The sequence below is a fragment of the Octopus sinensis genome, linkage group LG7 (assembly GCF_006345805.1).
Source record: "Octopus sinensis linkage group LG7, ASM634580v1, whole genome shotgun sequence".
NCBI classification, from domain to species: Eukaryota; Metazoa; Mollusca; class Cephalopoda; order Octopoda; family Octopodidae; genus Octopus; species Octopus sinensis.
In genome coordinates, this window is record NC_043003.1 from 95,501,414 (window position 1) to 95,515,866 (window position 14,453).

At 37.5% G+C, this 14,453-nt stretch overlaps 1 protein-coding gene across 12 annotated transcripts in view; it reads right to left on the reverse strand.

The window, feature by feature from the left end:
* LOC115213792 (protein FAM135A) overlaps positions 1–14,453 on the reverse strand; it is a 299,236-nt gene that overhangs the window by 11,525 nt on the left and 273,258 nt on the right. For all 12 annotated transcript variants that reach the window (XM_036504971.1, XM_036504966.1, XM_036504965.1 and 9 more), the window contains 4 exons: positions 8,210–8,269; positions 4,528–4,640; positions 3,384–3,475; positions 1,607–1,707 (listed from right to left, as the gene is read on the reverse strand). In XM_036504971.1, the coding sequence (XP_036360864.1) occupies positions 1,607–1,707; positions 3,384–3,475; positions 4,528–4,640; positions 8,210–8,269 (366 nt within the window). The remainder of the gene's footprint in view (positions 1–1,606; positions 1,708–3,383; positions 3,476–4,527; positions 4,641–8,209; positions 8,270–14,453) is intronic.

Genomic DNA, 14,453 nt, shown 5'->3' on the forward strand with positions numbered 1-14,453 from the left:
CATTTAAATTGTCATAGGTCGATCCCCCCTGTGGGATGACGTCAGCAGCTGGGGAGCTGACCGGAACTTGGGGTTGACTGGAAGGGGCAGCCGTGACGCGCGCGCAGCGAGCGGGGGATTCTGCCTTTTCGAGTCAGGTCGCCGAGGGGCTAAGACAGGTCATCACGTTGTTAAGGTTGGGTGAAGCAGCTGCTCTCTCTAGCGTTCGGGTTGGGCTGTGTTGAAGGATCGTTACCGTTGAAGGGTCTCCATCTGAGCGAAGAGAAGGTAGGTGCCTTTATTTCGATTCTCTCGCTTACACCACACACCCCACCCATCCACTCAAGAAGGAGAGTCATGAATCAGGAGGAGATTCCAGAAGATTTAATGTTCTGGGGATAAAGGATTGGATGTAATGCCTAGTGTGAGGAAGGGTGGCTGGATGCACCAAGGATGCTGAGAGGTGGAGAGATGAGTGAGCTGGGAATACAAGAGTGCTGGGGGTATATGACCAACCAGCACCAAAGAGCAGAGGTCATTATAGTAGCAACAGAAAACACGGAGAGAAGACAGCAGACCTGTGGGCCAGAGACTGGAATGGGTCCATTCAGCCAAGTGGTTCTTCTCTCAGTACAATCCAGGATATCAGTGCGCTGAGGTTATTAACAGTTTTAACAGAGACGTAATACACATTCTTGACCTTTTCTTTGTTCTGTGTATCACATGTGACACAAAGGATATATTACCCTGGTATTCATGCATCACATATGAAATACACACCCTTTTTTATTATTTTTTCTCCAACCACCAAAGTAACTTGTGACTTATGAAAGGAGAGCTTTAGATTACTCAGAATGTGTGAAACAAGGACTACCAGAAAGTCGGTAAATAAACATAGCAGGGTCTATTTCTTTAGCATTTAAATCTATCATACCCAACCCAAATATTCTACCTGCCTCTTACAATTACCCCACAGTGTTTTTCTAAAACTAAACAATTATATTTCTCTCTTTCTCTTGTTTCAGTCATTTGACTGTGGCCATGCTGGAGCACCGCCTTTAGTCGAGCAACTCGACCCCGGGACTTATTCTTTGTAAGCCCAGTACTTATTCTATTGGTCTCTTTTGCTGAACCGCTAAGTGACAGGGACATAAACACACCAGCATCGGTTGTCAAGCAATGCTAGGGGGACAAACACAGACACACAAACATATACACACACATACATGTATATATATACATATATACGACAGGCTTCTTTCAGTTTCCGTCTACCAAATCCACTCACAAGCTTTGGTCGGCCTGGGGCTATAGCAAAAGACACTTGCCCAAGATGCCACGCAGTGGGACTGAATCCGGAACCATGTGGTTGGTAAGCAAGCTTCTTACCACACAACCACTCCTGCGCCTATCACTGAAATCTTGAAATTACAAGACAATGCCTGATTAATTTAAAACAATGTGAATAATTAAGCTTACATTTGATAGAGTAAATTAAATACTAAAAGGTTAAGATGAACTCATGAAACTGCTTTGGACAGGCAAAGGGTTAACGAATGTATCAAAAGGAAAAAAAAAATAAAATCTGAATAGATGTGAAACTTGTGTAGAAATGTTTAATTATTACCTGATTCTGGATGGTGGCCGTAAATCATACATGTGGACATAGCAAAGAATTTCATTCACTAATCTTGTTGTCATCAACTCAAAATCAGCGAATGTGTCTGTCTGTAAAAGTCGTAGACAATAGCATTATATGGAAGCCAACACTAGAATAATAATGAACTTTACAAATAACATTAATTTATTTATGTTTCTAAAAGTCTGTTTGAGATGGATTAAGACAAATTAATACTTAAGAAACTCCTGAAGCTATTTTAAAAAACAACTGTAATATAAAGTCTAACAAGTAGTAACTTTATTTTTTGCTTTTTCATTACATTTATTAAGTCCCTGGTACATTATTTACATCATATGGATATTTGTGCTCATCTTGTTTGTTGTTAACACGTTTCGGCTGATATACCTTCCAGCCTTCATCAACGTTTCAACCAATATACCCTCCAGCCTTAACCACTACGCCATATGCCCGTGGGCATATGGTGTAGTGTTTAGGCTAAAGGATACGTCATGTGTTTAGGCTAAAGGATATGTCATGTGTTTAGGCTAAAGGATAAAGACCCCCTAAAGTCATGAATGACCATGAGACTGCATCTAGAAAGTTACCCTCTGAAGCACAAGTCCGGGCAAGGTTGCTTACAGAAGACCAGCAGTCACCCATACATACCATCCTCCTCTCTCCATACCACTGATGTTATCCAAGGGAAAGGCAAAGGCTGATACAGCTTGGCACCTGTGACGTTACAACTCATTTCTACAGCTGAATGAACTGCAGCAACGTGAAATAAAGTGTCTTGCTCAAGAACACAACACACAGCCCAGTCTGGGTATCGAAATCACTACCTCATGATTGTGAGTTCGACGCTCTAGCCGCTGAGCCATGCGCCAACTACATTATATGTATGTCTTTCATTGTCTAAGTTGCTATTAGTAATGGTGTTTAGCCCTGATAGACACATTTTAAGAGTAGCAAACCAAATGTGATAAACCAGATTATATAATTTTTTCTTTTCAAGATTTTGTGATCCGAAAAAAAAAAAACTCTTCATCTTGATAGAGTGTCTCATTAAATAAATGCTGTTTTTTAAATGATAACGCTTTTGTCAGTTATACCAGTGGTTCCCAAACTTTTTAGAGTTGTGACCCACTATTTATCACACCAGTTTATGATGACCCACTTAACTCTACTGAGTATCTTGATAGACAGCAGTTAATCAAAGCTAATGCGTAATTTTATAACTTTTTGCGACCCACTAAGATTCTGTTCGCAACCCATCTGTGGGTCGCGACTCATAGTTTGGGAACCACTGAGTTATACAAATCATCATCATCATTTTAATGTTCACTTTTCCATGCTTGCATGAGTCAGACAGAGTTTACTAGGTGGATTTTCTATGACAAGATACTCTTCCTGTTACCAACCTATACCTGTTTCCAAGCAAGGTAATATTTACCCATGGCCAGACATGTTCACACAGAATATTGGAAATGAATAATGTCATGCATTGCATGAGAGTGACAATCATTTTACAACTATCACACAATGTCAAATCAAACACAAACACACATACATCCATGGCAGGCTCCTTTCAGTTTCTGTCAACTAATTCCACTCACAAAGCTTTGCTCAACACAGGGCTGTAGTAGAAGACACTTCCCAGGTGCCATACAGTGGGACTGAACCCAGAAGCATGTGGATGGTAAACAAAATTATTACCACACAGCCATACTTATGTAATTATATGATAAATGAAGGAACTGATATAAAACAAAACGAGTCTTACTTGATTGCGCTCTGACATAACAAATTCTATCCGATGTCCAGGTAGAGCCATTTCGATATATGTACGAACCAATCGTAAATCAGAACTGTTACCTAAATATCAGAAAAATTATACTCTGTCATAATGTCATTGCAATTTTGATAGTTTTGTATTATTTCCTGGAAAAAGAATGGCAATTTTAAATTTTAATGCTACTATTGCTATGTAAATGATAAGGATTTCTTATGACCAAGTACAAAGGAACAGAATCAATTAAATCAATATTAATACCTTATGGAAGCTTATTTTAATAAACCTAAATGGTTAAATCCTAATACAGCAGAGTACATTACATAAATCAACAATTTGACAGAATCCATTTTATTGTGAACAAATCAACTTTAAAACGTAGTTTGATATGTTCTTCCAGAACATGCTAATAATATTCTAGAAAATATCCCATATGCTCTATTGACTGGATTTAGAATCACATTTTTCTCAGTTGATACGAGCCAGGTGGCGAGCTGGCAGAAACGTTAGCATGCCAAGCGAAATGCTTAGTGGTATTTCATCTGTCTTTACATTCTGAGTTCAAATTCTGCCACGGTCAACTTTGCCTTTCATCCTTTCAGGGTCGGTAAATTAAGTACCAGCTGCATACTGGGATCGATCTAATCGACTGGCCCCATCCCCAAAATTTCTGGCCTTGTGCCTAGAGTAGAAAATAATATGATGCAGGACCACAAAATGAAGGATCAGGTTGAGATCATGTTACTGATGTTTTATGACCAAGACAACGAGAGAAGACTACAACTAACAACTGCTTTTGAATCCCATTGTATGATGTTCAAATCCTTCCTGGATAAAAATATACAGTATATACCTAGGGTAGATTATTCTTTTTTTTGTGTCACTGCAACAATTCAATGAATTATAGAATTTACTGATAGTCTAAAAAACATGTTTAATATAATATTTAGCTAGCATTCCATCCAATTATCATTTTATCTATGACTTATCTTAGTCTGGATTGATAAATCAACAATAAAGCAATAAGAGAGTTAAAAAAACTAGAGAAATTTAGAAGGGAAAAAATCTTTAAATCACATTACAGTTGATTATCAAAGACTACTTAACAAAGATTATGAAAGATGTATTAACTTACCATCCAAACCATGGACACAGATGATTAAATGTAGATGATCAGAATTACTGTTAGGATCATAATACTGTGGAGTCAAAAAATATGGAATGTCCGAAGCTATTGATGAAAATTCACTGAAGAAGAGAGAAAAATTTATGATTATTAACAAAACTAAAATATGGGATTGTTTGAATTTTGTGAGGGTGGAATAGTGAGTTTATTATAGTACCACAAGACCACCAGAGAAGTCATCTGTTCACATTTGTAACCAAAACTTTTAATGGGTTAACTCCTTAGAATTCAAACAATTACATCATCAAAATCTCAAAGCTACAAGATAATGTGTAATTAATTCAAAACAATGTGAATAAATTAAGCATTACATTTGACAGAATAGTGTGAATGTTAAAGGGTTAAGTAAGTGCTGCACAAATACAATTAATCATTATAAGTAACAGTTGGATCAGATTGGAGTGGACTGCCAATGATCAGACCATTGCAGGATCAAGGCCTCAACAATGTCCTCTCCAATAAATCATGGTCCAAGAATGTGAACTCAAGATCATAATGGTTTGATGAGCCTACACCACCACACTGTCTTGACATGGCTTGGCCGAGGGATTAGGTTTTCTTTCTTTTCTTCTGCGACAGCTACTCTGTAAAAACTTGTGGCTGGACTGCCAAGATGGATACATCTTGTAAGAAAGTTACAAGTGTTAGACTAACATCCATTCTATGGGGGAGAGGAATCTCACACCTAATTATAGAGAAAACCAAAATAAACATAGATTTGTAGATATAAGTATTCTATCATTGAAAAAAAATCATTGTTTGTAAATAATTGAAGAAGATTAGGATGACAATAACAGCTGCTGCCAAAGTGATGACAAGGACAGGCTATTGTGGAACTGAAGAGAGAAAGAGGATTATCTACAAATTCATATTGAACTGGAATTCAAAATTCAATCAGAAGCTGTTTTCAATTTACATTTCATATTTAATTTTTTTTGTGTTATGTAATTACAGGCTGGCAACATCTTGCCCGATCCATTGGAGTTCTTCAAAATTAAATATTTCAACTTATATAATAAAACAGTGTGTGTGTGTGTGTGTGTGTGTGTTAAATAATTTTCAGTTTGTTTTTTTATCTTTTCAAGTGCTCCTACAATCACTGGTATTATTATTATTATATTATTATTATTATCATAATCATCATCATCATCATTATTTTTGGAGTGATGATATTTATGATGTCGACCGTGGTAATGAGAAGGATGATCATCACATTAAGAAGGGAAAAGATGATGATGAGGATAATAATTACATGATTACAACAAAACAAAACAAAAACAAAAAAAAAACCCAACAAAACAAAGGAAATATCTCTGACATGACATATCATAAAAGAGTATTAATAACAACCGAGCGGAGCAGACAGGAACAACAAGACGTCAGAAAGAAGATTACTGCTTAAAGCTATCAACATCGATGATTCAAGATACAGTTGCATTGATTGTTTATGAAATAAATGTCTCCCTCACTAATAGAATGAATCACCATTAATCACAATTATATGTATTTTTTTCCTCTCTGTATGGAGGATATTAATATGTCATCATTTGCTATAATATACAAAAGACAATGAACTCAGAATATAGCTAGTGTAAAATGTGTGTGTGTGTGTGTGTATGTATGTATGAGTGTTTGTGCGTATATATATACACATATTTTTAATGAATGACAACATGATATGATAAAATAAAGTACACTCAATAACAATGTATAAGGTATGAATGAAATTAAATAGAAGCAGTGGGATGGTCCATTATGCAAACACCAAAACAATACAATACTGCTGTGCATATATATATATATATATATATATATTTAACTCCTTTTCTAACATGTGCATGTGTGGGGGTGTATATATACACATATATAGTGCACATATACATACACATTATCATCATCGACCTCATCATCATTTAATGTCCATTTTCTATGCTGGTATTCATTGGACAAGTTGACAGGATCCAATAGCTGGCAGGATTGTATCAAACCCCAATGTCAACTCTAGCATGGTTTCTATGGCTGGATGTTCTTGTTTATACCAAGCACTTTACAACATGTACTGGGTGCTTTTTATCATGACACCAGCAGTAGTTAGATCACCAAGCAATTTGCAAGACAAAGGAAAACAAAAAAAAAAAACCTTCAACTAAGCAGGAAAGTATCTGAGAGACATGAAGTAGCTTCATGCTAGGTGACGAACAGTTAAAGTATAATGGAAGGACAAGTGTTTCCTATAGATGAGATAAAGATCATCATCATCATTTAATGTCTGTTTTCCATGTTCACATGGGTTAGATGATTTGCCTGGAACTAGAAAGCCAGAGGACTGCACCAGGTTCCAGTCTGATTTGGCATGGTAGCTACAGCTAGATGCCCTTCATAACCCCAGCTACTCTGGGAGTGTAATGGGTTCTTTTTACATACCACCAGCATGGGTGCCATTTACATGACACCAGCAATGACCATCACTATTATTTCACTTGACTTGATGAGTCTTCTCAAGCATAGCATATCGCCAAAAGTCTTGGTCACTAATCATCACCTTCAATTGGCCCAATATTCCAAGATCATGCTTCACCATGTCCCATTTCTTCCTGGGTTTACCTCTTCCACAGGTTCCCTCCACAGTTACAGATTGGCACTTCTTTACACAGTTGTTCCCATCCATATGCATCACATGACCATACCAGTGCATTCGTCTCTCTTGCACACCACATCTGATGCCTCTTATGCCCAATTTTTCTCTCAAGACATTCATGCTTCATCATACAACACATACACACACACACATCTATATAGGCACATATCATGACTTTTATCTCTGCCATTCCATGTTTGCAGAATCTGCTCCAACATACCAACCCACCACAAATCACAGACCATTGTCATCTCCAGTAATTTCAAGGGAGGGGTAAATTGATTACATCCACTCCAGAGCTCAACAGGTACTTATTTTATCAACCCTGAAAGGATGAAAGGTAAAGTTGACCTCAGCAGCATTTGAACTAAGAATTGTAAGATAGATGAAATACCTATTTCTTTACTGCCCGCAAGGAGCTACACACAGAGGGGACAAACAAGGACAAACAAACGGATTAAGTCGATTACATTGACCCCAGTGTGTAACTGGTACTAATTTATCGACCCCGAAAGGATGAAAGGCAAAGTCGACCTCAGCAGAATTTGAACTCAGAATGTAACGGCAGATGAAATACCACTAAGCATTTCACCTAGCATGTTAAACGATTTTGCTGGCTTGCTGCTTTACATTAATGTAAAATATTAAATATTCCTTTCAATCTATAAAGCAAAAATACAACAGAAAGTTACTCCTTATGTGACCAAACATTGCTGTTTCATTCCTTAATTTATACATTTAAAAGAGAAGTGACTGGCATACTGTATCAATGTAGATATCCAAATATGTAATTTAACAAAGAGAGAAACAGCTGTATAGGTTTACATCATTAGACACAAACACAAACATAGGTAAACTCATATATACACACACACATACACACAGTTTCTTTTTGTTGACCAAATTTTTGCTTCACAAAGTTCTGGTCAAGAAAACTGGATATTTATTAGTCAAGTAAACAAAATACAAGGTAAATGAGTTAGATATACTGACCTGTACAGATGACCCTGGTATTTTAGTTGCTTTTTAAAATTCTCTTTCATAGATGCATAACTACAAAAAAAAATACAATAATATTAATTAACATCATCATCATCATCAATTAATATCTGTCTTCCATGCTGGCATGGGTTGGATGGTTTGACAGAAGCTGACCAGGCAGAAGACTGCACCAAGATTTTCCTAATGCCCTTCCACTTTACAGAGAGGACTAGGTACTTTGTACATGGTACCAGCACAGGTGAGGTCTGTTTTGGAATGGTTTCCAAGGTTGGATGCCCTTCCTAACATCAACCACTTTACAGAGTTGGCTGGGTGGTGATAATATTAATTTCTTACACTGGCACAAAGTCACAAATTTCTTTATGCAAGAAGGACAAATTTAATTGAAATCAATTTTCAGTATATTACTGGTACTTATTTTATCAACCATAACAGGATGAATGACGAAATCAACATCAATAGCCTTTGATCTCTGAATACAAAAATTGTGACTAAATGCCACATTACATTTCATCAGGCACTTTGTAGATTCTTCTATCTACCCTCCTCATCATCATCATCTTCATCATCATCATCGTTTAACACCCATTTTCCATGCTAGCATGGGTTGGACGATTCAACTGGGGTCTGGGAAGCCAGGAGGCTGCACCAGGCTCCAGTCTGATCTGGCAGTGTTTCTACAGCTAGATGCCCTTCTTAGCGCCAACCACTCTGTGAGTGTAGTGGGTGCTTTTTACGTGCCACCGGCGCAGGAGTCAGAGGAGGCTGGCAAAGGGCCACGATCGGTTGGTACTTTTTACATGTCACTGACACGGACGCCAGTCAGGCAGCACTGGCATCAGCCACGATTGGTTGGTGCTTTTTACATGCCACCGGCAACTTGCGGTAATAACATAAATAGTAATTTTTAGCATAGGCACAAGGCTATGTATTTATCAGGAAGATTTAAATCAACCCTAGTATTTGACCGGTAAATCATTTTTATCATCCCTGAAAAAAAAATAAAAGACAAAGCTGGCAGAATTGTCAGCACATCAGATGAAATGCTTAGCAGCAGTTTGTCCGATTTTATGTTTTGAGTTCAAATGTCTCCAAAGTTTGACTTTCATCTTGTTTGGTTTGGGACTTGAACTTTCAATGTAGAGGGTCATAACGAAATACTGCAAGGCAATTTGTCTGATTCTCTGATGATTCTGTCAAGCCACTATTTACTACATTAGCACAGAACTAAACACCTGCAAGAGACAGAGATAGTTATTTGAAACAAGTAACTATTTTATTGTACTTATTTTATCAAGCTTGAAAAAATAATATAAAGTTGGTCCTGGTAAGATTTGAACTCAGAATAAAAACAGCACAGGCATTTTGACTGATCTTTGATTCATGTTTGCCATTCATTACCTTAATGATAACAACAACAACAATAGCCAGTAATTTTAGGGAAGTGGGTATGTTGATTAAACTGACCCCAGTGCTCAACTGGTCCTTATTTCATCGATCCTGAAAGGATGAAAGGCAAAGTCAATCTCAGCAATATTTGAACCTAGAAGCCAAAGACAGAAGAAATATCACTAAGCATTTTGTCTGACGCACTAATGATTCTACCAGCTAACCAACTTAATAATCTTTCCTATTATAGGCACAAGGCCTGAAATTTGGGGAGTGGGGCTAGTCGATTACATCGACCCCAGTGCTTAACTGGTATTTATTTCATCAACTCCAAAAAGATGAAAGGCAGCCAGAATGTAGAGATGCAGCTCAATGCCTTAATAATAATAATAATAATAATAATGATAATAATAATAATCCTTTCTACTGGAAGCACAAGGCCTCAAATTTGGAGGAAGGGATTAATTCAATTACATTGACCCCAGTTTGTATCTGGTACTTGTTTAATCGACCCCAAAAATATGAGAGATAAAGTTGACACCGGTGGAATTTGAACTCAGAACGTAGCAGCAGACGAAATACCGTTAAGCATTTCGCTCAGCGTGCTAACAATTCTGCCAGCTCACCATCTTCATAATCCTTAAATCCTTAAAAATGTTTTAGCCCGAAGGCTGCGGCCATGCTGGGGCACCACCGCTGTATAAGAATAAGAATAATCCTTTCTACGATAGGCACAAGGCCTGAAATTTTGGAGGGTAGGAAAAGTCGATCAAATCAAATCCAGTGCTCAACTGGTCCTTATTTTATTGACCCTGAAAGAAAAAAAGGCAAAGTCAACCCCAGCAGAATTTGAATTCAAAACCTAAAGACAGAGGAAATGCCAGCAAGCATTTCACCCAGCTTACTGACAAATTTGCCAACTTGCCACCACCTTAAATTAGAATGATGATGTTGATTCTTTTATTTAATGAAGGCAATTAAATAAAGAACAAACCAATACAAAAATACAAATATACAAATGAACATATACAGAGCTATGAATTTCAAAGAAGCATATATTGATAAATCAGATCTAGTATCTGACAGACACTTTCATTAAGAAGTACTACTAAAAGTGGGTGGTAGGTGAGTAATCTTAATATATACTCTTTACTTTTTACTTGTTTCAGTCATTTGACTGCGGCCATGCTGGAGCACCGCCTTTTAGTCGAGCAAATCGACCCCGGGACTTATTCTTTGTAAGCCCCCAGTACTTATTCTATCGGTCTCTTTTGCCGAACCGCTAAGTGACAGGGACGTAAACACACTAGCATCGGTTGTCAAGCAATGCTAGGGGGACAAACACAGACACACAAACATATACACACACACACACACACATATATATATATATATATATATATATACATACATATATACGACAGGCTTCTTTCAGTTTCCGTCTACCAAATCCACTCACAAGGCATTGGTCAGCCCGGGGCTATAGCAGAAGACACTTGCCCAAGATGCCACGCAGTGGGACTGAACCCGGAACCATGTGGTTGGTTAGCAAGCTACTTACCACACAGCCACTCCTATAAAAGTAATCATTACATTGTCACAACAGCCATTTAAAACAGCTTTTATTTTGTGACCGTTTTGTATGCTACAAACTAGAAGAAATGTAGACATGGCTTGAAGTGCAGATATGGCCGTGTGGTTAAGAAGCTTGCTGCCCAACCACATGGTTTCAGTTTCAGTCCCAATCAGTGGTACTTAAGTGTCGTCTGCTTTAGCTCCGAGTTGACCAAAACCTTGCCAATGTACTTTGTAGACAGAAACTAAAAGGCGGCAAGCTGGCAGAATCGTTAGCACACCGGGCGAAATGCTTAGCGGTATTTCATCTGCTGCTACATTCTGAGTTCAAATTCCGCTGAGGTCGACTTTGCCTTTCATCCTTTCGGGGTCGATTAAATAAGTACCAGTTACGTACTGGGGTCGATATAATCGACTCAATCCGTTTGTCTGTCCTTGTTTGTCCTCTGTGTTTAGCCCCTTGTGGGTAGTAAAGAAATAAGAAACTAAAAGAATCCTGTTGTGTGTGTATGTGTGTGCATGCAAGTGCATATATGTGTATATGTGTGTGTGTGCATCCATGGGTGTGTGTGTGTTTATGTCACCTAGTGTTGACATTGCACAACAGTTGTTAACAACTGTCGCCCTCATAGAAGTGGTGTCATCCATTTCCTATTTTCCTCAGAAACATATATTATCATGGGGGAATATTACCTTACCTGGAAACATAGGAGTCAGTAACAGGAACAACATTTGGCTACAGAAAATCTGCCTCAGCAAAATTCCATCTGATTAGACACTAACCCTTTCATTACTGTATTTATTTTGAGATGCTCTGTGTTTCTTTCAATTACTTTAAATATAACAAAGAATTTAGTAAAATAACTTAGTTATCATTCAGCCAGTGTTAGGAACATAAATTGTGACTAAGGTTTGGTGGAAGATTTTAATTCAAGACTTATGAAAACAAGACCTTTGTACTACAGAGCCAGAGTCAGTTTCAGCTGGGTTGGTATCGAAAGGGTTAAAGCAGTGGTGTGGTGGTGGTGGTGGTGGTGGTGTGGAGATTCTAAGATAGAATTCCTTCAATTCAAAGACAGCTATTGGTCAGTTTTCTAAAGACCATGAAGGAGAAGTGTTTTCTTGATCTAATTTCTTGAATTAAATGTTGTTGTTTCTTTTTGTGTGTGTTTAAGAAATAATCTTTCAGGTAGTTGATGTTGTACTTGGTTACCTACAATCCAGTAACTGACATGTAATAGGAGTATTCTGTCTGCCACATGGCCAGGTACTATTTCAAAACAACAGCCAACAGCCAAAGACAGATCATAGTCGTAGTCAACAATAGTGATGTACAAATTTGTACATCATCTTGTTCATGATTCAGAATGAAGTTTATGTCTTTCCCATAATTTAATTATATAAATGTTGTTGTATCATTTATTCACCAATTAACTTTCTTATCCTCCCCACCACCACTCCTTTCTGATAGTAAGATATCCTTGTATCCCTGAAGAGGAAAAGACAATGGTATGAGAAAAAGAAAATTAGATGAGTTGAACAGGTCCAGTTTGCAGAACTAACAAATAAATATATCTATTTATGTATTCGCTGCACTTCATTTAATCAATTTCTGAATATCCATTTTAAGTCAACTATACACAAATTAGAAGAAAATAACTTTGATTTAAATATACAATAAAGATCTTGATATAATAATCATCCTTGAAGCTATGCCGATGAGGCATACATATCAAAACATGTCTGCAGATAATAGAAAGAATCCTTTGCATACACACGATATAATAGAATTTCACTTTGAGTGCATTAATTACCTGTATCCTTGAAGAGGAAAAGAGAGTGGAGGATAACTATAGTACCCAGCTACCGGAAGAGAATAAAGAGTAAGGAAATGACGTGATGAGCGAATGAAATAATACTTTACTAATTACTTAATAACTTCCGTCATTACTTATGGAACTGATTAACCCTTCTGCTGTATTTTTGTTGGAATGCACTACTTTTGTTATTATTGGTTTCAAGTTTTAGCACAAGGCCAGTCATTTTGGAGAGGAGAGGAGGTAAGTTGATGACATCGACCACAGTGTTCAACTGGTTCTTATTTTATCAACTCCAAAAGGATGAAAAGCAAAGCTGACCTCAGAGGAATTTGAAACCAGAATGCAAAGACAAACGAAATGCCACTAAGCATTTTGCCTGGCATGCTAACATTTCTGACAGCTCACTGTCTTTACTTTTGTCATTATTAAGCTGGTATTTGGGACATAAGGAGGCACATGGCCTAGTGGTTAGAGCAGCGGACTCGTGGTTGAAGGATCATGGGTTCAAATCTCAGACCAGCTCCACGTGGCTCCGGCAGAAGGTAATGGCAAACTTCTTCCACAGAAAATTGGAAAAGAAAGCCCCACTTACATGACAGTGATGCTTATTTACAGCCATAATGTGATGTCAAGACAAATAAATAAAAACACACTCTCCCACACACACACACATACATACATACATGCGTGTGTGTATGTGTGTAAGATATATATAAGTCCACTCTGCTGAGTGGTTGGTGTTAGGAAGGGCATCCAGCTGTAAAGATCCTGCCAAAACAGTCACAGAAGTCTAGTGCAGGCTTTGGCTTGGCTGGCTCTTGTGATACCATCCCACCCATGCTAACATGGAAGACAGACGTTAACGATGATGATATATTACATACGTGTGTGTATATGAATATACACACAATCACCACAAACACCACACACAAACATGCATATATGTGTCTATATATGTTTAAATATACATGTGCACGCATGTATATAAATAATATATTAGATATCTACATGCATGTGTGTGTGTGTGTGCATATATATATATAGCACGGATTTTTGTCAGTGAACAGGTCACGGTCTTAAAGCGCCGAAAATATTTTGACAAATTAAACTTAAATGTGGAAGTGAATCGAACGGCTTTTGTGTGTTTCTTAAATGGCTTACAAACACCTTCCATGCTGCAATTGTTTTCGTTTCAGCACACGATCTCAGATCAAATCACTTGTTATGCAAGTACATCTCCAAAATATTTATATATATATATATATCTCTTCTTTTGGTTTCTGTCCACCAAATCTGCTTGCAAGGCTTTGGTTAACTCCGAAGATATAAAAGACACTTGCTCAAGGTACCACATAGTGGGACTGAACTTGAAGCCAAATGGTTGGGAAGCAAACTTCTTCGCCACACAACCATGCCTGCACCTATAATCACAGAACCATTAGGATATTGTG